We start from the raw sequence: 25,418 nt of genomic DNA, 5'->3' as shown, positions 1-25,418 counted from the left end.
CTTGTGCCAGAAAGCAAGAAAAATCTCTGGAGTATTTTGTCAAGGAATGTGTCAAAAAGGCACAGAAATCAACCTGAAGGAGCTCTTACTGGCCAAATCTGGGACAATCTGGACATCAAAATGCATAACAGTAGTAACAGGTCATAACCAATTAAATAAAACAAGAACTATGAGTCCATACAGATAACAAATTTAATGAATAAGTAAATAAACTGTCACAGGGATGGAAGAGTTACATAGTTGTAAAGCACCTTTCTACAAAACATTTGTTAATTATAAAAGTGAGAAGAGTAACTTTATAGCAATGAAGCCCAACAGACAACACCTCAATAAAGCAATCAAAGTGGTAATCATTACTAATGGATCAAACTGAAATGGTCACACACTTAGATGATATTCCTCCAAAAGTCCATAACCTAAAGCAAGAGAAAACAACAGATAGGACCAAATCAAGAAACATTATACAAAACAACTGCCTTGTAATCTCCAAAAGTACCAAGTTCACAAAAGTTTAAAAAAAAAAAAAAAACTGAGGAACTGTTTCAGAAGGAAATAAACAGAATTATAGGGATATATGCTACACAAGACATCACTGGGATAAGCGGCAAACTTGAATGCGGTCTGAAGACTAGATAACAGCAATGTATAAATGTATCAAAATGTTCTTGTTTTCAGGAAATAAACACTAAAATATTTGGAAGTGATGGAGTCTCAGGTTAGTGACCTACCCTCAAATGGGTCTAGGAAAAAAAAAGTTATTTGTAATTTTCTCTTTAGGTGAAATAAAGAAAACTTACTTAGGAGTCTGGCAAATCTAGTTTCAAAATCAAGTTCTGCCACTTACAAACTAAACTGCTTTCGACAAGTTGTTTGATCTTTGTAAACCTTGTTTGCTCATTTAAAAATAAGAATCTTGTAATTTGTGGTGAGAATTGAGATATCTTTATAAAATACCTTAACACAGTGTCTGGCACTTAGCACCTGCTCACTGACAATTTATACTTTCTCAGAAGACAAAATCTGGTAATGCTTGGTTCCCTCTAAAATACTTGGAAGAGAATTCCAATCCTGGCTGCATCTAGCATTTTGTAGACTTTCGGTTGTCAACCACAGTTGCTATTTGTAAAACCTGCTGTTTGCAATTCTGTACAAAAAAATACTTGGTCTGTCGCTGCTTTTGCACAGAAGGAAAACAAATGCCAAGCTCCTCTACCTATGGTTCCCCATTTGTCCACAAGCACACAGTCTGGTTTGAGGTTGCAATCAATCCTCAAGGAGATCTTTAAGGGGATCCTTAAGTCACTGTCAATGACTGTTTCACCTCAGCCCACAAGGTAATAGTATTCAGCATCGTACTCTTATCCACTTAGTAGAGCTGATTTGAGACTATGCATGCTTATCTGGCCTTCTGAGACTAAAGTTCTCCTAGCTCTAAAGTTAAGAGCAACTAGAGAACTGCATAGCTGAAAGGAGAAGAGCAACAATTCTAATATCTGGGAAGGGATGGAATAACAATCAGAGGAAGGCACTCCAGAAGCCTCAAACGACCCTCATATACTGTTCAGGTCGAGAAATGGGCTTGAACTGCTAGCTACTAAATGTTGTAAGAATGATTCTGCTTCACTCCTCACCTACACACTGGTGCACACATATTCTGCCTTCTCTAAGACTCCATACACACTAAGACAGTGTGCTAGGGATCCCTGGGTGGCGCAGCGGTTTAGCGCCTGCCTTTGGCCCAGGGCGTGATCCTGGAGACCCGGGATCGAATCCCACGTCGGGCTCCCGGTGCATGGAGCCTGCTTCTCCCTCTGCCTGTGTCTCTGCCTCTCTCTCTCTGTGTGACTATCATAAAAAAAAAAAAAAAAAAAAAAAAGACAGTGTGCTACTCAAAGTACAGTCATGGACCAGTGACACTGTACAAAATATTAATGGCCTACAAGGAGATCAGTAGAAATGTTAAGGGTAAGAATTTAGAAAACTTCAGGGGTGCATGGGAGGCTCAGTGGGTGAAGCATCCAACTCTTGATTTTAGCTCAAGTCGTGATCTCAGAGTTGTGAGATGGAGCACTGCATCGTGTTCTGCACTCAGCATAGTCTGCTTCAGATTCTCCCTCTCTCTCCTCTCCTCCCCACTCCCTCTCTCTCCAATAAAAAAACAAACCTTTAAGAAAAACAGAACTTATTTTGTCTTTATAGTTGAATTTTTTAATCCAGTAATTCACTTGTATTTTACAAAAACACTGGATTGTGACAGGTTGAAGAAAATAACTGGTTTTTCACCACAGTCTGTATAGTATTATTTCTGAGATTTTTATATCCTAAGTTGATACACAGTAAACTGACATTTATTAAGCACTTACTACATACCAGGTACTATTTGCCTTACACAATACTTTATTAAATCCTCACAGCAAGCTAAGTTCTATCCCTACTCCTCATTTTCCAGATAAGAAAACTAAAGTGCTGCGTACAACTTGGTACAATTTGCTTAAATATCACAGTATGTATATCTGACATCTGAACTTAAGTCCTTAACTCCTTAAGCCAGGGTATTGAAAATAATACAAAGTAGGAAAGGAAAGTGATCAACTTACTCAGAAATGATGATTATTTAACACAGGATCTAAAATAATTCTCACAATTTGTAAAGGTAGGGTATTATCACCCACATTCTATAGCTAAGAAAAAGATAACACTACACTGGTACCTTGAAGGTTTCAGAACATATCTCCCATAAGTTTCAAGCGTCTGCTATTCCACTATTTCAATTAGACTTTGAGAGTAGGGACTACATACACACTTCTGCCTACAGTGCATAATCTAAAGCAATAAACATAGCAGATATTCAAGAAAATTATCTTTTGAATAAATATAATTTATTTCCATATAGCACTTCTTTTCAAGTTTCAGAGGCCCAGGTTTTAAGTGTTCCCAGAAGAACAGAATTTAACAGTTCCTCCTTAAAAGGAAACAGTTTAAATAAGAACCTAAAGAACTTACCTTTACTTGGTTTCAATTTTAATTCTGGGTCTGGAAAGTAAAATTTATCCCAATTTAATGAAAAGATTTTCAAAGTAAAGATAAAACCAGGAAGTAGCTCAAGAAAATGCTCATTTATATAAATAAAGTAAGAACCACAAGGATAGGGTCTTTTAGTAAGTTCCAAGAGTATTCACATCAAATTCCTACATATTCAGCTATTTATATATTTCACAATTTCTGTGAAATCACTGTAATTTCTATCCATAATGTGCATCTATATTATTCAAACAGACATGGTAAAACAACACAGATGAAATCCCACTATATCCGACAGAAAATACACAGTTGTGTTAACGGCTTAAGACTATTTTTTAAAGTAAAAATCTGTTTTACTAATAAAAACAAAATACTGTTTTTACATACATTATGTATGTAACAGTAGCAGGACAGAATTCACTAACATTTCTATCTTGATGAAGTCAAGCTAAATGTCTTCTCAGGAAATCATCACTACTGTGGAGAAACTACACTAATAACATTGAAACATTTTCGGTTGCTGCACATTAATGTCACATAGCTAGACTGAAGCCTGATTTATGGATCACTGAGCTGTGTTAGGTTATGTTGCATTACTTTGGTTAAAACTGCAGCAGGAAGAAAATCCCTGCATCTAAAAGAAATCCAAAAGTGAAATGGGCTGCTGAGAATACCACACCTCAGCATTCACTATCCCATTTCTATTCACCATAGATGTAGCTCTTTAGTTCTTCAGACAGTAATCTGCTCAATACTATATATGGGTAGTGAACCTGAAGACAATGGATGCTAAAACCTGCAGCAGGTTTAGGCTCCTTTAGCCCTTTAACCATTTTTGTAAGTTTAGCTAAGACTCAGACTTCGCCTTGCAGATGCAATTAATTACGGCTAATCATCTTAAAGCTTGGAAAAGACATGAAGCAAACTTAGGAAAGAATTTTTACCTTAATTTACACCTACCTCTATTGAAACTTATCTTTGCAAAATATAAGCAATGTAAACATAAGGTACATTTGCCCAACTAGGCGGGTCTTGAAAAGCCAGGTAAGGCTTATCAAGACTTAAGTGTGGAAAAAGAGCTGATCTGATGTACACTCACCCAAAAGTTTATGGTTAGAACAATGTCAGTTTAATCTCTTCCTAAATAAAAATCTGGGGCACCTGGATGATTCAGTCGGTTAAATATCCAACTCTTTTGGCTCGGGGTGAAATCTCAGGGTCCTGATTTCAAGCCTGGAACTGTAGCTCCACATTCAGTGGGGAGTCTGCTTAAAGTCTCTCCCTCTGACCCTTCTCCCCTCACTCATTCATATACATGTTCTCGTTTTCTCTCTCTCTCTAAAATAAACGTTTTTAAGTAAACAAATAAACATCGAGTCAAGGGTTCAGCATCTTGGAGCAAACAAATATTTAGCTTCTAGGATTAATTAGTGATGACAGCAGTCTAGCATCATAAAAATAATACCATTTACATACAATGGCTTAGAGCAGATCTAAAACAATTTTTAATCTAATTTTTATTTTGAAAATGTATACATCCAAAGAGACAAAAACAAAGAATAAAGGCAAATAACAAAACAATATTTTATGGCTAATTTTCTGTCCATAGCAATATCATAAATTCTTCCTTCCAGAAAAAAAAATCAAAACGTAATTCTGTTTTCTATCACATTGATCTAGTCCAATCTTCCTATTTGATTTATGTACAAGATTTCTGGACTAAATATAGTGAAGCAAATCACAGGCTATATAAACATCCTATATGTCACATACATAGCATATGCAGGTTCTCTCCAAAGGTATATGAATAAATTACTCCACTAGGAATATTTACCAGAATTTATGCTGCCTTTCCTCATAATTTCAGTCTAGGGCTGCAATGCAGCTAATAAATGAGAGCAAAGACAAATTTCCTAGAATAGATCCCATTTCCTAGACAACAACTAACGGTAAAATTCTACCGTAGTACTTAAGGTAGAAACTAAGCAACATCTCTTTTTTCATTATATTAGGTTTTTTTTTTTTTCAGTTTTATTAAGGTATAATGGACAAAAAAAAATGTACATATTAAAGGTGTTAATGTGATGGTTTGAAATATGTATATATTGTGAAATGATCACAATCAAGCTAATTAAAAAATATCTCACATAGTTACCATTTTTTGTATATGTTAAGAACATTTAAGATCTCCTCTCAACAAATTTCAAATGTACAATACAGTATTAACTGTAGACACCATGCTGTACTAGATACCCAGAATTTATTCCTCTTATAACTGAAAGTTTGTACCCTTTGACCAATACTCCTATATCCTCCATCTCCCAACTCCCCCCTTCCTGTGAGTTTAACTTTTTATACTCTACATATAAGTGAGATCATACAGTATTTGCATTCTGTCTGGCTTATTTCACTTAGCATAATGTCCTTTTAGATTCATCCATGTTGTCACAAGGACAAGGTGTTCTTTTTTTATGACTGAACAATATTCCATGGTGTATGTGTGCACAAGTGTATGCACAAGCACGCACAAGGCAGGAGAGAAGGAGAGGGAGACAGAACTATTTATCTGTTCACCCACTGAGAGACCGTTAGGTTGTTTCCATATCTTAGCTATAGTGACTAATACTACAATGAACATGAGCGTGAAGGTATCTGAGACTGGTTTATGTCTTTTGCTCATATATCCAGTAGTGGAACTGCTGAATCATATAGTCCTATTTTATAACTTTTGATGAACTTCTTAAATATGTTCCATCATAACTGTACAAATTTACATTCCCACCAACACTGTACAAGGGTTCCCTTTCTTGCACATTTTCACCAAGACTTGTTATATTTTGTTGTTTTGATAATAGCCAATCTGACAGGTATGAGGTGGGTATTTCATTGTCATTTTGATTAGCACTGACCTGATGATTAGTGATACTGAATATCTTTTCATGTATCTGTTGGCCATTTGTATGTTCTCTAAGAAAAATGTTAACCTGTTTTTAAATTTGGGTTTTTGCTACTGAGTTATATGAGTTCCTTACATATTTTTGATATTAGCACCATAGAGATATATGAATTGCAAATATTTTCTTCCATTATAGACTGCCATTTTACTGATGGTTTTTCCACTTTGTAAGGCATTCTAGTGTCATAGTCCCAACTTATTCTTGCTTTCATTGCCTGTGCTTTTGGTGTCACATCCAAAACTCCACTGCCAAGACCAGTGTCTATGAACTTGTATAGTTCACTAAGTACCTTACAAATTTATTTGATCCTTAAAAATCCCTGTAAGGCAGGTTATCATTATCCTCACCAAGCAAAAGAGCAAGCTGAAACTAAAAGAAGTTTGAGCTCTTGACCTTTGTCCAAAGTCACACAATGAACAAAAGGAGTTAGAAATCAATGAAAAAGACGGATTTTTTTCAAGAGCGTGAGCACAGGCATTGGGGGAAGCAGGCAGGGCAGAGGGAGAGGGAAAATTTCAAACAGGTTCCACGCCAGCATAAAGCCAGAAATGAGGCTCGATCTCATGACCCCAAGATCATGACCAAAGCCAAATCAAGAGTAAAACACTTAACCGACTGAGCCACCCAGGTATCAATGAAAAATTTTTTGATGTTAAGTCCAGAGCATTTGATCAAGGATATAAAAACAGTGAAATGTTTCTACTAGAATTGTTGACTGAAATTAAAATAATTCATATTCTTCCAGGAAAAAAAGATAATTTGTGTTTTCCTTAAAAGACAGGAAACTTGCTTAATATGTGACTGAAAGACTGTTAAGACTGAATCATCCCAAACAGTTAATTTTTCCAACCCCTTTAGAGCAGAAAAGCAGCAAGGGAACAAATGGCCAGAAAAGGAAGTCACGAAAGCCTTGAGCCATTTCATTTTCTTGAAATTAGTACATTTTCTTTCATAGTATCCCGAGAACTCAGAAAGTTGTACAGACTGCCACAGGTTTATTATATCAAGGACGTCAACGAAGGGAAATTCCACAATCATCAGTCAACTCCCAACAATGTTCACAATCATGTAGGACTAACTGTACATATCCACAATTACTACCTCCTACCTCTCTATTCTTTCTGTTTTATCCACACCTACTACTTAATGAGACTACTTTAAATCTGAATTCTTCACTTGGATGCTGGTTCTATCAATTAAATTTATGAACCTGCTAAAAAATGTGTGCCAAACTATGAGCACATGTACCTTTGTCTAAGAGAAGAATCCTCAATTTTCATCAAATCTTCAAACATCTGTGATTACAAAAGAATAAACACTGCTCTCTAGGACCACAAATAGCAACACTATTCATTTAATTTGATAGTCGTTACTCAGTGATTCATTTTTCTCTCTCCCTCACTTACTGCCACTTATTAACCAAATCTGAAATCCTAAAATATGTCTTTCTTTTCTAGAATCCATATCACTAGTGTCATCCTGTGACTGATGGTCACTACTATTGTGACCTCTGTGATTCATCTTCTTTTCGTCTTCCTCCCTAAGAATCAAAGCATTCCTTTGTGCTTTCTATATTCACCCCCCTGAATTAGTAGTTGTCAAAATGTGATCTCCAAACCAGGAGCAACAGCAGAATGACCTGGGAATTTGTCAGACATGCAAATGACTCCAGCCCCATCCCATGCCCACAACACCAGAAACTCTAGAGGGTGAGGTGCTGCAATATGTGTCCTTAAAGACCTCTCCAGTTGCATGTTCAAAATACAGTAAGTTTCAATTCTGTTTTGTCTTTAAAATATTTAGTGAACACCAGCTGTATACAAGAATTTCATCTTAATATGACAGCTTCTCAAAACTGACTTTAGATCTTTCAGACATTTCCAATTTCTGAGTTGCTGATAGAACATATGCAGTCCCTGCATTACTTTAAATTTGGTCTAAGACCAAATTCATCAATACTCCTGCCTTCACACACACACAGAACACAAAGTTTTCCTATTCAGTTTAGTTGCATTTACCATTCACATTTATTTCTCCCTCTTTTTCTACATATGTATCTCAACAAGAACTCATGCATTCTTTTATCCCAGCATAATTCAGAATTTATCTTCTGCTCTACTGCCACAGTACCAATGAGATCTGGGACTTTACCTTATTTGTTGCACAAATATAATTGGTAACTTCCCCCCAGAGTTCAAACTCTCACAAGCTAGACATTTTACCACTGAACAACATGGGGGTTAAGGATACCAACCCCACACAGAGTAAAAAAAATCCATGCATAACTTTTTACTCTTCAAAAACTTTACTAATAGCTTACTGTTAACCAAAAGACTTAATAGCATAAAGTGTAACACATTTTGTACATTATTTGTACTATATTCTTAAATGATACAAGCTAGAGAAAAGAAAATGTTAAGAAAATTTTAAGGAAAATATATTTACAATATTGCAATGTAAAAAACTGGCATATAAGGGGCACCTGGGTGACTCAGTGGTTGAGCATCTGCCTTTGGCTGAGATTGTGATCCTGGGGTCTTGTGATCAAGTCCCACATGAAGCTCCCTATAGGGAGCCTACTTCTCCCCCTGCGTATGTCTCTCTCAATCTCTCTGTGCGTCTCTCATGAATAAATAAAATCTTTCTTTCTTAAGTGGCATATAAGTGAACCCATGCAGTTCAAACATGTGTTGTTCAAGGGTCAACAGTATACAGAGGACCACAGAATTTTCATTAAAAACAATGCAAGTTAACAAGACAGTAGAATAACACCTTTAAAAAACTTTGAAAGAAAAAAGCCAACCTAGAATTCTATACTCAGTGAAAATATCTTTAAAACAAAGACTAAATAAAGATTTTTTTTCAAAGTTCCAAAACCTGAAAGAATTCATCACCAGTAAGAAATGTTAAAGTTCATCCTTTGGACAGAATGAAAAGGACACTATATGGAAATATGGACCTATGTACAAGAATGTCAAAGGCAGTAGTAAGTTATCACATTGGTAAACATAGAAGATTTTTTTTAATCAAGTCTGTTTAAAAAACAACTGGCGACTGAAACATAAACAGTAACAATGTAGTGAAAAGGTTATAAAAATACGCAAAACTACGGGCAGCCCAGGTGGCTCAGTGGTTTAGCACTGCCTTTGGCCCAGGACATGATCCTGGAGACCCAGGATTGAGTCCCACGTCAGGCTCCTTGTATGGAGCCCGATTCTCCCTCTGCCTGTGTCTTGACTCTCTCTCTCTCTCTCTGTGTCTCTCATGAATAAATAAATAAATAATCTAAAAAAAAAAGCAAAAGTAAAACATATGACAATAGCACAAAGGTAGGGAAGAAAGAAATGAAAGCACACTATCACAAGGTTTTTATAAAACATACCAAGGGGCAGCCCCGGTGGCGCAGCGGTTTAGCGCCGCCTGCAGCCTGGGGTGTGATCCTGGAGACCTGGGATCGAGTCCCACATCGGGCTCCCTGCATGGAGCCTGCTTCTCTCCACCTGTGTCTCTGCCTCTCTCTTCGCTCTCTCTGAATGAATGAATAAATAAATCTTTAAAAAAAAAAAATACCAAGTAATATACTATACCACATAAACACAGACTATGAGTTTAAAATGTGTATGATACACACTAAGGTAAACACTAAAATAACAAAAATAAGTCAACAAAAAAGGTACGATGGTATCATTAAAAAAAGCTCAATTAATCCAAAAGAACACATGAAAATTAAAAAAAAAAAGAACACACGAAAAGAAGATTAGGATAAATAGGAAACATGTATCAAAATATTTAATTCATAGATTGAATGATAGATTTAAACTAACATACCAATAATCACAACAAATATAAATGGCCTAAACATTCCAAATTGAAAGTTAGAGACTGTAAATTGATTTTTTTTAAAGATTTCATTTATTTATTCATAGAGACAGAGAGAGAGAGGCAGAGACACAGGCAGAGGGAGAAGCAGGCCTCATACAAAGAGCCTGACGTGGGACTCAATCCAGGGTCTCCAGGATCAAGCCCTGGGCTGCAGGCGGTGCTAAACCGCTGCACCACGGGGGCTGCCCTAAATTGGTTTTTTTAAAAAGATCTCAATTATATGCTTCTACAAGAAAAGTATTTAAAATATAAAGACACAAATAGATTAAAAGTAACAAATGGAAAAAGACATACCATGTTAATGCTGACCTAAAGAAAGTCGCTAAATTAATCTCAAAGTAGGTTTCAGAACAAATACTACACCTAGGATACAGATAGTCATTTCATAACGATAAAGGAATCAATTTAAAAATATGAAAAAATCCTAAACACTAATGCACCTAGTAACAGAGATTCAACCCATGAAGCAAAACATGCAGAACTATAAGAAAAACAACAGAAAAAATCTACATTTATAGTCAGATTTTCAATAACCTCCCAGTAACTGACAGAAGTAGGTGCCAAATCAGCAAAGACATGGATTTGAACAACACTACCAACCAACTTGTCCTAACCGACATTTACAGAACATACCACTCAACAGCAGCCAATGCACAATCTTTTCAGGTGCACAAAACATTTACAAAGACAATATTCTGGGGCATGAAAGAGGTCTTATTAAGTATGAAAGGAAGGATATCATACAAAATATATTTTCTCAGTACAATAACATTAACAGAAATATCCCTGAAAAATACCCAAAGAAGGAAAAGAGAAAAGGAAATATGAAATACCTTCGCATACTAAAACGCCCCATAGGTCATAATATTTATATACTCATAATATTGTAAATGCTCAAAAACTAACCAAAAATTGCATTATGAATATATCTGGGGGGAGGACAGCACCAGATAGTATAAGAAAGCAAACATTTCACATATCATAACTGTAAGTTAAATAAATAAATAAGCAAGCAAGCAAGCAGCCAGCCTTTGGCCCAGGGTGTCATCCTGGAGACCCAGGATCAAGTCCCACATCAGGATCCCCACATGGAGCCTGCTTCTCCCTCTGCCTGTGTCTCTGCCTCTCTCTCTCTCTCTGTCTCTCATGAATAAATTTTTTAAATCTTTTTTAAAAATGCATTCAAATAACAAGTCAAAAAGGAGGATAAATAGGCAGAGTATAAATTTAGAAGAAACTGAAGAAAGAGCTGTTTCTGAGAAAACCTGGAGGGAGCTGGGAGAAGTGGAGCATTTTGTTACGTGTCCTGTTCTATTTAAGCTATAGACACAAGTACTTGGACAAAGACATACTTGTCAAAGACATTTCATCTACGTCATCTCATCTGATTCCTGGTGAGGGAGGTGTAATGATCCCCGTCAGACAGATGAGCTAACTGATATTCCAGGTTACATAGCTTGCTCAAAGTCAAAGCCACTACAACTTTCTTTGATGATCATATACACAATACCTGTCATGGCATCATTTAAACAAACAAAAGACAGCAGGTGAGGGGGGGACAAATTGTTTTCAGTTCTCATTTTGAATTATTTCTATACATATTTTTAGTTTTTATTCTCCTCTACTGAAGATGACAAGCTTACTGGTTGCACAGAACAAGAAGGAATCTTAATCTCCTGTTAATAACACTTAATCTTAATCCTGTTAATAACAATCTCCTGTTAATAACAGATTTTTAAAAGAAATCTGAATAGAGGGGTTGATTCTTGGCAAATGTGGAGGTCGAACGGTTCAAAATCCAAGATTAAACACTTAAGACCTGTATTCTTTAAAAAAAAAAAAAAAAGAAAGAAAGACCTGTACTCTTAATCATTATTTTTAATTGTGGTAAAATACACATAACATTAAATTTACCTTCTCAACCATTTTTAAGTAACAGTTCACTGGCATTATGTACATTCACATCTTTGAGCAACTATCACCACCATCCATCTCCAGACTTCCATTCTTTCTTCCCTCCAGTGCCAGGCAACCACCATTATACTTTCGGTTTTTATTAATTTGATCACTCTGGATACTCTAAATAGGTAGTATCATAGTTCACTGCCCTTTGTTGCTGGCTTATTTCACTTAGCAATTATGGCTGCAGTCCTCAAGGTCTATCTATGTTGAAGCAAAACTTTTTAAAACTAGCTTCCAAAGCAGTGAAAACCAATCCTTTGATAATGCCGTGAGAAATTAAAGCACCAGTGAATTTAAGAGATACAATTTAAGAAAAATGATTGTTTCCTTCTCCCTTAACCATGATCAGGGCACAAAAAAACAAAAAGAATTAAGTCACAATTACTACTAAAAAAGGATATCTTGGTACTTTATAATGTACCCAAAGGAAGGAGAAAAAAACTACTTTCATTTGTGAAAAATCCAATTACTTTTCCTCTAAGGTTGATGCTCTTTTGTGTTGTACAGCAAAGGTCTATAAGGAAGGGTTTCTGTAAATGCAGACTGGGTCTTTGTTTTCTATTTTAAGGGCAGGGTCACATAAAAGACAACATCACTAACAATATTAGGTGTTCACAAAATATTGAGTCATGGTAAATATCTTATAAATCAGAAGCAAAATAGCCTCCATTCAGTCACACAGAGCTCAAATAGGAAATACATGAAACTTGACCTTTAGAATATACTTAGAAAAGGTTCTCTTGGTTGCAGTTTTAAAAAACAAGCTTGTTGTGTACCTTTACATTCTCTTCCATTCTCTCACTCTGAATCTCTTGCCCTGAATATCTGCATTTATTTCCATCTGAAACTTATTGCCCCAGTCTTTCAATGGAGCCACTAAACAGAGCACACCAGACCTTTGAGATATCAAAAACATTACTCTGATATTGAGGTGAGCCTGACTGTCTGAATTTTGATTTATGATGCAACTAGAGTCATCCACAAAATTCTAACAAGGCCTGATAACCAGTAGTGCTTCAAGTGTCCAGGTACCTGACAAGCACTTAAGCAAGAGCTGTGGTTTTCATAGGCTCAGAATATTAACACTGAAAAAGAAAAGACGTCTGCTTAAAACAAAGTCAGGTATTTTATGTGACAAATGTATTTTTTGAAAAGTGTTTTAGGCAAGACATTTTTGTTTTATAAAGACCATCTGGCATGCCCAAGAGTAAGTGATTACCACTGCTAATAAAATAAGATTATGTTGGGGAGCCCTGGGTGGCTCAGCAGTTTGGCGCCTGCCTTTGGCCCAGGGCACGATCCTGGAGTCCCAGGATCAGGTCCCATGTCGGGTTCCCAGCATGGAGCCTGCTTCTCCCTCCTCCTGTGTCTCTGTGCCTTTCTCTCTCTCTCTCTCTCTCTCATAAATAAATAAATAAATAAATTAATAAATAAATAAATAAATAAGCAAGCCTGTTGATATTTCAATGAAAATTTTCCATTGTCCAAAATTATCTGCTTCACTTGCTATTTTTCTAGATATTATATAGTTTGATGAAGCGTCTCAATACACAAAATATTAAGTACCTCTACCTTCAGCTCAGATTATGATCCTAGGGTCCTGGGATTGAGCCCTGCATCATTCTCCCTCTCCCTCTCCCTCTACCTCATGCTCTCCCTGCTTGCGCGCACTCGCACACTCTCTCTCTCTCTAACAAACAAAATCTTTAAAAGAAAAAAAAAGGATTTTGAGAAAATCTGGTCTGGTTTATGATTTCTTACACAACCAGACCACTTTGTTAGAATGACACCATAAAAAAGGTCCATTCCCAAAAAGTATATATCTTAGTAAATTAAACACTTTATCTTGGGTTAACACACACACACACACACACAAAAAGGCCATAATATGGATGTTTTGTCACATTCAGGGGAATTTCTTTAAGGCACTAATGATGTAGAAAACATTTTAATACATTTTAGTGATTCTTTCATTGCTATACGGGAATAAAATATATTATAATACAAGACTTTTGAGAAAATTTTTAAAATAAAAAATTCTAATATCTTAGAAGATACATGTGCATAAGGTTGTCAACTATATCAACTCTACTGAACAGTGAAGAAATTTAAGTAACTTTGCAAAACTAAATGAGCAAATGAATTAACAGAGTAAAACAGAAAAATGCATATAATGTCTAAGAAGTATCCACAAATAAAAGTGTTACTGCCAAAAAAAAAAAAAAGTGTTATTGCCACTTTGTTATAGATTTTTTCTTTCTAGACCTATAGTCAAGATTACTAACAAAGCATAGTTACACTGGAAGGAGAAAGGGAACGAAGATTGAAGAAAGACATAAAAAATGAAAAAAACAAGCCACTTTACCCTTCCCACATCGTTTTACTTTGAAACTCACTAATTCAGCAGACATTTGGAATAAACACCAGTGTTTCAGAAAAGGCTCTAAGATTCCCTCCAATGAGACATTCTATGATCACCATTTCCTCATATCACATGATTAATGTGGGATTTAACACTTACTAGACTTTCTAAAAAACAGTGTTATAGAATACTTATGATGTACACTGTATAACTGAATTGACACAGAAGAAATCAACATCTAATTTAGCTTTTGATTGCCTCTAGAAGCCTAGAACCTGTGTTTAAAAACTTTTTTGAGAGAGCCTTTCTGACATTAATTTTGATTCAAATATGGAAATTAATAGCTACTGGATCTTAAACCATATGAGTCAACTTTATGGAGAGCTGGCAAATTAAGGGATTCCTTGAAGATGTTGAAGATTTTCAAAGTTATCTGTCTTGGCCTATTTGGCCACTGGTTAGAAAAGTGTTAAGGAGAAGAAAGGAGTAAATTTAACCCTTAATTATCTTAACTCAGAAAATCGTTCAAGCTTAAAATATTATCACTATGGGTATTTATCTTCAAAAATAAGGCATGGGGCATTTAGTAATATTGTCATGACGGTCTCCTCAAATCATCAATACAGATTTCAAGACTTTCATTGGACAGTGACAGAAATGTGTACTTTGAGTTTAATTTAGTTCAATTAAATTAGCTTCCTCTAGCAACAGCTTTTTGTTTGCAACAGGGCACGCCCACCAACTCTTTGTTCATGGAAATGTATTCTCTTGTTCTTTCTTGCTTATATATGTTAATAAATGTTATAATGTTTCTAAAGCCATTCCCAAGTCTTTATATAACTTTCTTCCTGGTATCTTTATTACAAAGCTATTGACAAAGTCCTATTTTTTCTTCAAGGTAAGTCCTATAGGAAATAAGAAAACACAAGCAACTTCATGCTTTCTTGTACCAATGTTGAGTTTTAGAGTTTATTGGACTGATCAGCTAAAAAGAGAAGTCTATTATCTGTAGTATAGCTATAAATACAATACTGAAGCCCACCTAGGAAGGGTGTCTCCCTGTGTAACAAGTAAACTGTCAGCCTATGACTATCTATGCAAAAGCATCTGTCCTTTAAATCTGGATGTCCTACTAAAATTCCAAATAGTTTTAAGTCACTGGTGGCTCAAAATTCTATTAACATCCACACACTTTGGCAAAATCTTATACTTTTCCTCATCATTTTCAACTATCTTTTGGCAGTTCTCTACTACACTGAAAACTTGGCTTCATATATTAGAAAAATAAAGAGGCTAACCTAGCTGCAGTTTTACTCACCTTCCTAAACATGAACAGTTCAAAATCCAGAAACTGCAGCAGGCACTGGATAATTACTGAGGAATTCAGAGAATCTTGCTAACACATGTCTTGATGATGAAGAAAAAAGTGGATATGGAATGACAAACTTTTAAATTTTGTTTAGCCTATGAGAAAAATTTATAAAACCTCTATTTTATGGAGGTAAATTTTTACTCACCCTAAAAAGTGCTGCTCTTTAGTAATGACTCTTCTTTGTTAGTCAAAGAGTTAAAACCATCTCTTTTACTCCCAAATGAGTGTCAGTCCTACTCAGAGGTGCCATGTTTTATTTAAAACATACTCTTTCTCAGTAACCACTTTCTTCTAATTGGCAAGGCAAAGCCAGGTCCCTAAAGCACATAGCTCGTTACATTCAGTTTGGATTACAAAAACACACCATGAAACAAACTGCATCAAAATGTACAAATTAACAGCACAGGAGTATGGGACAGGGAGGCGGAATTAGACTGTAATATGGAACAAAACCCACAGGGAGGCTGGGGAACAAATCACTAGTGTCTCTATAAACTATACAAGGTTTCCAAATGAGCAAATACACAAGGCAGAAGACAGGCTTTCCCATAACTCAACCAAATTACTAACTATAACTATGGATACAACAAAACCAGACTTTTTTTTTTTTTCAACACCATTATGCACACATGTATGAGAGAATGGGAATACCAAGAACGTTTAAGAAATGAAACCTGCAGGCTGCACTATTTAAATATGAAACTCATCTTTGCTTTCACACTGACAATGTGCAAACAGCCCTGCAATTAAACCACACCTCCAAACATTTTCTTAAAAAATCTTCTGAGAAGCTAAACACAGGAGACTAAATTAGAAATGGTGCTTCACTATGCAGCACAGAGAGCAAGGTTAATGAGCTAAGTTATATGAACAAGAACAAGAAAGATGTTACAAAATGAAGATCTCACCACCAAAATAGAAAATGCATTAGACAACTCCCCGCACCCCCCCCCCCGCCCTTCCCGCCACATATGCACACCTTTTCCCAAATTAGATACTCTGTGAAGCTTCCAGCACAATTTCTCTGATTTTCCCTGGAGATCTAGAGGCAAACTCCAATTGAACCAGAAGAAAGGAGAACAGGAAAAGTGTATACCCTTAACCTACATACAAATGCAAAACAATACTACTGCTACTTCCTCACAAGGTCTTTACAGAACAATCCCATCTAAACCTACCACCTTCACTCTGAACAAAATTTAACAGTGGGAAAAGATTATAACGCATCTAAATACCTGAAATCAAATCTCAGTTCGTTTTAAAATTAATTTAATCGGGAAAATTATTTAATCCATTTAACAGCAGTTTCTTATCTGTAATATGGAGATACAAAATCACCAAAGTTGTAAGGATCAAATCAGATAATGTGCAAAATGGCCTCATAATATAAAAGGGCTACGGATATCTTATTATTGCAATGACTTCATCTAAAGATTTTATTGACTTCTTAGAAACATTATCTGTCCGTGCCCTTTCTCCATTTTATTTCATCAACAGTAATCCTTGTGTTACTTCCATTTTAAGTATCTTTTTTAAAAGCATTCCCCCTTTAATACGTACGTACCTTTGTTATTTTTCTTCAAACCAGAAGCCTTGAGTTAAAGTATCTTTTCCTTCTTTCTAATCAGTTTTTAGTTTAAAAGTAATTTAAGAAATTTAAAACAAACCTTTGTTAATAATTAAGATTGTTAACATACAGAAAGTTCTACTTTACACACTAGAATCAGCTGAGTAATGGGGCCTCTAAATGATATAGTATTTTGTATTGTTAAAATTCATATTTTAGGTATATAATTAATGGCCTGCCTTATCATTTTACCACCACCCCTATTGTGACTAAAAATTAAATGCATGGGGGTTATAACCAGAAAGTGTGAAAAGCAGCCGCACCCTAAGCCTCTCATTCAAGGCCAAAAAAAAAAACTGAGATTAAGAATTACTCTAAGTATCTGTGGTATAGTGGAGTCAAGATCACTGAAGCACAAAAATAGTCTCGTGGTGCTTTCCTGTGTCTATGTGATAGTTATTGATATTCCTGCCAAGCCAAAAAGGAAGCCCATAAACCTACCTGATCATGTAGTTTGCATAGTCTACTAAGAACATGAAACATGAAACATGAAACATATAGGCAATATGAGCAGTTAACTCTTACGGAGCTTTGTAGGTCGTCCAGGGTTGTTGCCTTATTACACGAAGGGGCCAAACACATCTAACCCAAGCAGATCTCAGAACTAGGGGATTCTCCAAGCCTCTTTTGATAGAGGTATACCATCAGTATAAAATTTGAGCACATATCTCTTACATGTCTATTTTTTTTAAATAGTTATATTTCCTGCAGTAGACTGAATGGTATGCCCCCTCCTCATATCCCTCACCAAAAAAAATATATATATATATTATATATCTCTCTAAAACCTATATATATAATCGTATTTATTAAAAAGACCTTTGCAAATTAATTAAGAATTTCAAAATAGGGGCATCTGGGTGGCTCAGTCAGGTAAGCATCGGCCTTCACCTCAGGTCATGATCCTGGGGTCCTGGGATGGAGCCCCAAGTCAGGCTCCCGGCTCAGCTAGGAGTCTGCTTCTCCTTGGGCCCCTCCCCCTGCTAGTGTTCTTCTCTCTCTCTCTCTCTAACAAACAAACAAACAAACAAATAAATAAATAAATTTTTTAGATGAATTTCAGGGGATCCCTGGGTGGCTCAGCAGTTTAACGTCTGCCTTCAGCCCAGGGCATGATCCTGGGATCCTGGGATCAAGTCCCACAACGGGCTCCCTGCATGGAGCCTGCTTATCCTCTGCCTATTTCTCTGCCTCTCTCTCTCTCTCTCTCTGTGTCTTTCATGAATAAATAAATAAAATCTTTTAAAAAATAAAAGTAAAACGAATTTCAAAATAATACCATCCTACATAAGTAGGGGCACTAAATCCAAAAGTCAGACACACACAGGAAAAAAAAAAAGCCATGTCAAGATGAGGGCAGACCCTGGAGTAATGGACTAATGTATGTACAAGCAGAGGAATGCCAAGAATTGCTGGCAGGCACCAGAAGCAAGGAGAACCATGGAATGGATTTCCCCTCAGAGCCTCCAAAGGGAAACATGTCTGACTTCTGACACCTTGATTTCAGACTTCTGGCCTCTAGAACTGAAAGAGAATAAATTTCTGTTTTAATCCACCCAGTCTGTGGAAATGAGGGCTGTCATAACAAAACACCAATAAGATTATGTACATCACAAAAATCAGCAATATATATATATATATATATATATATATATATATATATGATAAAGTATGTAAGTAGAAATTCTAACATTTTCTGTCTATGCAATGGATAATCCTGTGCATCTTACGAAGAACAGTTTTAGGCCAACACATGGACAGAAATAAAGCCAAAAGACAGAGCCAAACTATTCTAAAAATCCTGTAGCTATTACATTTCTTCCATTTCTCCCAAAAACTGACACATGGTGACAATTTTTCTACTCAAGGCTTAAAAGACGCTACCTGTCTACTACTTACAGCATTGAGAATTTTGTTTCCTATTACAAATGCAACAATTATTTTTGACATAATTTCCATGACAACATCTTCAACACACTGCTTCATTTAACTTGCATAATAATTAACCACACAGTTTAAGAATGCTTATTAGTGAGACAGCAAACTGCCATGGACTAAGAGGTCATAAAGGGCTGTCAGAGAGTTCAGCTTTGCTAATCAGTTAAGGACCTGATGCCCTTTGTCTTGCTTTCATTTGAGAGCAAGGAAGTTATACCACAGAAAATAGGGTCTTTAACACAGAAATAGTCTTAACAGATTCAAACAAGTTTAAAAAATAGAGAAAACTTAAGGTTGCAACTGTGGTATAAAAAGAGTGAAAGAAACTTACGTCTCTGTCAAAAGGGGACTAGATCAATTGGGGCATGGTATTAATAGAGGCGATCAATAATTTATCAACCACTTGGGACACTGACAAGTACAAAGTCAGAAACCTCCTCACTGAGTATGGGAAGTTAAGTGGGCATTGTAGTTTTAGGCAAGCAAATCAGTTTCACTGTCATAATTAATAGTTTCACTGTCATAAATACTGTAAACTGAGACTATTCCAGGTAAGTCAGGATACTGATTATACTAAATTATAAACAGTTAAAATGACCTACAGCAACATGTATCAAGATTTCTAAAAAATTATTTAAAAAATACAAGCTGTAGAATGACTAATGCAATATCACATACATTTTTAAAACAGAATAATATCGTTTATATATATTCATATTAAAAAGTATAAATACAAAAATAAGAATAGTGATTCTTTGTGAGGTAGAAAAAGGATGATTGGGATAGAAGAAAACTAAGAGATGTAGTTCCCTTTTAAAATATATTATAAAAGGGGGCACCAGGGTGGCTCAATGGGTTGAGCGTCCAACCTCTTGATTTTGGCTCAAGTCATGATCTCGGGGTCTGCTTGAGATTCTCTCTCTTTCCCTATGTCTCTTACCCCCACATTCACACTCTCTAAAAATAAATAAATCTTTAAAAAAGAAAATATGTTATAAAGCAAAAAGAAAACATGTTAATATTTGTCAACTCTGGTTTGGCTTGTGAATGTTTATTATATTATTTTCTGTAATATCCTGAATTTCAGATACCCACACCAGATATCCACCAAAGGACACATACTAGCTGAGAGAATTCAATGAGCTGAACTATATCTCTTATTAACCAATGCATGATCAATGTGTGTGTTATACTGGAGAAATCTTTCTTAAACTATCAGTTTTTCAAGAAATCAGAGTGTATGATAGTAGCAAATCAACAGAATTATAAGGAAAGAAACACCCTATTCAAATGCTTCATTTTAAGTGCAGCAGCTGCCATTCTTCTAGAAAAGGTGATTTGAAAAGTCAAGGTATGACAAGCATACAAATTCTAACATCTTACTCCAACTTCACCATGCTATAAAATGACTCACTGGAGAGGGTAGTTTGTTTTATACTGTTTTAGTGATGGGTACAGAGTTCCCACAATTTCTAGAAGAAATCATGCATAACAAGAAGCGCTTAAAATTTTCAGATTCACTCTGTTCCTCTTACTGCAGACCCTCAAAATTCAACTGTAACCTACAACTCTTCTTCCCTTCCAGAAGTGACTGGTATATCAGGCCATTTACACCCTGACTTCTAACAGAGAAGGTAAGCAGACAGGAGATTAGAGTGCAACTCTAAACAGCTTAAGAGTTGCAAATTCATAAGGAAATGTTTTCATTAACTTGCTATGAAATAGGAATTTGTTACCCTATTCTGGAAATTACCATGAAAAACAAGTCGCCTTGAAGAGAAACATTTACATTTTCATTTATCTACCATTCCACCCTATACCCTGCATTGTTCTATCACTGAACCTGGATGACAACATTTAGATTCCCTATGTTGCAAGCTATAGCCAATTCGATTTTGCACATTTCAGAGAGAAATTAACCACTTCTGCACTTCTGAAATGTGTCTAAGTAGAACACACTTTTCTTCTGAAACATCTAAAAATATTTTTGTAATTACATTAATAAAAGTCTGAGCCAAAAGATAAACAAAATTAAAATTAGTTAAAATCACCCCAAATAGGGCAGCCCGGATGGCTCAGCAGTTTAGCACCACCTTCAGCCCAGGGCGTGACCCTGGAGACCCGGAATGGAGTCCCAAGTCGGGTTCCCAGCATGGAGCCTGCTTCTCCCTCTGCCTGTGTCTCTGCCTCTCTGTGTGTGTCTCTCATGAATAAATAAATAAAATCTTAAAAAAAAATCTCCCCAAAAACTCCTACGCTAAGACTACCAAAATTAAATTTTTCAACTACTTTCTTTGAGCTTTATCCCATGCAACTATATACATATAAATTATGTGTAGTTATGGGTATTTACCCAAGAAAACTAAACTACTAATTCAAAAATATATATGCACCCCTATCTTTATCGCAACATTTACAATAAACAACATATGGCAACAACCTAGATGTCTGGCCATAGATGAATGGATAAAGAAGTTGTGATACATATACAATGGAAGATTAAGCAGCCATAAAAAAAGAACAAGATCTTGCCATCTGTGACAACATGGGTGGACCTAAAGTACACTGTGCTAAGTGAAGTAAGTCTGAGGCAAGGGCTGTCATTTTGACTAAGTAATCTTAGTGACAGGAGCCAAAGAAGCAGCACAGGCTGTCCCCCGTTTCCCTTCCTCCTTCTCTTCTCTAGTTGACTTCCCAAGCTTTTTACACTCCACTGTCCTGGTCCTAACATGTCCCAGAAACAAGAAGAGGAGAATCCTGCAGAGAAGACCGGTGTGAGGAAGCAGGGCACATGGGAAAAGAAGGCATTCTCCCTGAGATTGCCAAGGAGGCAAAACTAAAGGCCAAATATCCAAGCCTAAGACAAAAGCCTGGAGGCTCTGACTTCCTCATGAACAGACTCCAGAAAGGGCAAAAATACTCTGAAGCAAAACACTACAACATGCCCAAAGAATAAGCAGCTCCCAAGTACAGGACCAGACAAGAATCTGGTGACTGGTGATCACATCCCCATCCCTCAGGATCTGCCCCCAGCAAGTTGTGGGGCAGTGGTCTCCCCTTGCTCACCCACTGGACTTTTATGTATCAAGGGTAGAGACAGAATGAACATCTAGTTAGCTCTTCTCACCTTACTAGCCAGAAATGACTCTAATTCTTCTGAGGGCTGCTAAGAAGGTGATGTGGGTTGAAAAGAGGTTCTGAGTTCATTTCTTTGGTTAAATTGAGATTTCTACACCCTCACTGTAAGCCCAGGTAGGGGCTAGAAATAAGACTAGAATTGGATAAGGCTGCAAATGCTCTTTTATCTTTTGTATGAGAAATTGGGGAGATGGGACTTCTCCTTTTGAAAGAGACTATCCCAAATTGGTTAGGCTAAGTCTTGGGACTTATATGGTTGGTTTACATCCAAAGGCTAAATTGACATACTTGGGAAAGGTTAGATAGATTGAATGAGATCTGTTTTCTGTGCTTCTCTGTGTTTTTTCCCTTAAGCTGCTATTGCTTCATGTTTCCATTATGGCAAGCTTAGATAATCCTCAACAAGAAAAACTGATTTGCTTGCCTAAAATTACAATGCCCATTTAACCTCCTATACTCAGTGTCTCTGATAGTTTGCTCTGGCTCTTAAATAAAGATTGGAGAACATCATTTACACAAAATGGGCACCTCCTCTCTCTCTTCCAGCATGTTGCTTCTACAAGTATCATGGGATAGCAGAACACTGGGTTTGGAATCAAGATATCTGGGTTCTAGTTGCACTCTGTCTCAGCGGAACTGATATGTAACCTTGGTCAAGTCATTTAACCTCTATGGATGGATTTCTAGTTCTTCATCTGTAAAAGAGCTGAATATAGGTAAGACTGATTCTAATTTAAAAATTTTGTAACTGCCAGCTGAAAAAAACTCTCTGGTATTCATTGTAAAACTAAGTGAGGTAGGCCTATCGGTGAGCCTACAGACAAGAACCATTTTAAGGCCACATAGGGAAGGAGGAAGTTGAGATTTGGGGGCTATAAATTCAGGCAAGAGGGCCTCGTAAGTAACATGGTCTTAAGGGTCAAGAAAAAACGTTCTAAGAAGCTAGCTTCTATGGAAGCATCTTGCCCCCGCCCACTTTCCTGGCCTTTGCAGCTAAAAAGCTTCGGGCCTGAGACACATGCTCAGTCACACACATGTGGTACAGGCCCCCCCACATTTCAGATGTAATCAAATGCCAGATGTATTGTTAAGGAGACCAGAAGAAAAGGAACAAACTGAGCCAGCCTCCAGTTCTTGGTACTACGGCAGGGCTAAAGTAGCAGTTTTCTTAGGAGATGATTCACCTTAAAGGAAGCCTTGCGGGGGGGGGGGGGGGGGGGGGGGGTCAGGAGAGAGATAAGGAGCATTGGGAAATCTCTGCCTTCCTAGAGCTCAGTAACTTTGACTCCTATGGGATGGGGAGAAACAGCAATGTGAATTTGTGAGTAGGTGGAGGAAAGAGGTGCAGGTGGCCAGTACCCTCAGTCACTAGCTTGGCCTGAATCGTACTGCTAGTTAGGACAGAGAGGGCCAGAGTGACAACTAACTGTTCAAGCAGGGAGCTTGCTTGGGATTTGATCCCAGAACTCCAGCTGGGATCACAACCTGAGCTGAAGGCAGATGCTCAACCACTGAGCCAGCCAGATGCCCCTCACCTCACAAATTCTGATACGCAAAACATTTGGCCCAATGAGAACAACCATTAACTTACTGATATGCATACAGGGTGATGGCAGGTAGGAATATTTCTTTCCTGACTGGACATTCACTTTTCAGGTTATCACTTAGATTGGATAGGAGAAAGTTGGTGAGGAAGGAATGGAGAGAGCAGGACCCTTGAATTCCCTTGGTCCCCAGACTCCTTCACTGACACTTGTATAGAATTTTTATGTTTCTTGCTCCATTTCCTCATGCTATCTTCCTTAATCTAAAGTCCACGTGAGGGGGACGCCTGAATCACTCAGCGATTGGGCATCTGCCTTTGGCTCAGGGAGTGATCCTGGAGTTCTGGGATTGAGTCCCACATCGGGCTCCCTGCATGGAGCCTGCCTCTCCCTCAGCCTATGTCTCTGCCTCTCTATCTCTGTCTCTCATGAATAAATAAATAGAATCTTTAAAAAAAGAATGTATTTTAAAAAAATAAATAAAATAAAGTCCATGTGAGGGATACCTGGGTGGCTAGGTGGTTGAGCATCTGCCTTTGGCTCAAAACATGATTGCGGGGTCCAGCGATTAAGTCCCACATTAGGCTCCCTGTGAGGAGCCTGCTTCTCCCTCTGTGTCTCTGCCTCTCTCTTTGTGTCTCTGATGAATAAATAAATAAATAAATAATCTTTGAAAAAAATAAAAATAAATTAAGTCCATGTGAGAAGGGGAAAATGTGGAACATCCTTGTACAGTTTCCTCAACTGTGCCAGCCATTTTGTACATAGATATGCCATGTTGTTATATATATAAGAATACATATATAGTTTTGTACATTTTCTTTAAAAAAAAAAAAAGGTCAGAGAAAGACAAAAACAGCATGATTTCATTTATATGTGGAATCTAAAAAGCAAAATAGGGATCCCTGGGTGGCGCAGTGGTTTAGCGCCTGCCTTTGGCCCAGGGCGCGATCCTGGAGACCAGGGATCGAATCCCATGTCGGGTTCCCAGTGCATGGAGCCTGCTTCTCCCTCTGCCTGTGTCTCTGCCTCTCTCTCTCTCTCTCTCTGTGTGACTATCATAAATAAATAAAAATTTAAAAAAAATAAAAAATAAAAAAATAAAAAGCAAAATAAACAAACAAAAAAGCAGAAACAGAGCCATAAATGCAGAGAACACACTGGTGGTTGCCAGAGGAAAGGTAGGGGTATGAGCAAAATGAGTGAAGGAAAGTGGAACATATAGGCTTTTGGGTATGGAATAAGTCATGGAGATAAAAGGTACTGCATTGGGAATATAGTCAGTGACGGTGTACTAGTATTGCATGTGAGAGATGATAGTTATTTGTGGGGAGTGCAGCATAACCTATAGACTTGTAAATCACTTCACTGTACACCTGAAACTAACATAACACTGTATCAACTATACTTCAATAAGAATAAAAATAAATTATGTGTCGTGTCTAATTAAAAACAGGATACCACACATACTGCTTTGTAGTCTTGTCAATCAGCATTTAATTAATGTCCTGTTATTTTTGAAAGGGAAAACAAAAATCCCAAACTAATGGCATGTTAAGAGCATAAATTAAGGAACTCTATCATTCAATAATTTTTTATTTAGGCAGAAAATATG

At 36.8% G+C, this 25,418-nt stretch overlaps 1 protein-coding gene across 6 annotated transcripts in view; it reads right to left on the bottom strand.

Annotated features, from left to right (window-relative positions):
* ZFAND3 (zinc finger AN1-type containing 3) overlaps nucleotides 1–25,418 on the bottom strand; it is a 320,017-nt gene that overhangs the window by 183,795 nt on the left and 110,804 nt on the right. For 3 of the 6 annotated variants that reach the window (XM_049092558.1, XM_025418637.3, XM_035697349.2), the window contains exon 3: nucleotides 3,004–3,033. The exons of the other annotated variants lie outside the window; for them this stretch is intronic. In XM_049092558.1, coding sequence (XP_048948515.1) covers nucleotides 3,004–3,033 — 30 coding nt within the window. The remainder of the gene's footprint in view (nucleotides 1–3,003; nucleotides 3,034–25,418) is intronic. 6 annotated transcript variants of the gene reach the window in all.

Source organism: Canis lupus, chromosome 12 (assembly GCF_003254725.2).
Source record: "Canis lupus dingo isolate Sandy chromosome 12, ASM325472v2, whole genome shotgun sequence".
NCBI lineage: Eukaryota > Metazoa > Chordata > Mammalia > Carnivora > Canidae > Canis > Canis lupus.
The sequence above is the reverse complement of the archived record's forward strand: the minus strand, read 5'-3'. Positions and strand labels throughout refer to the sequence as shown.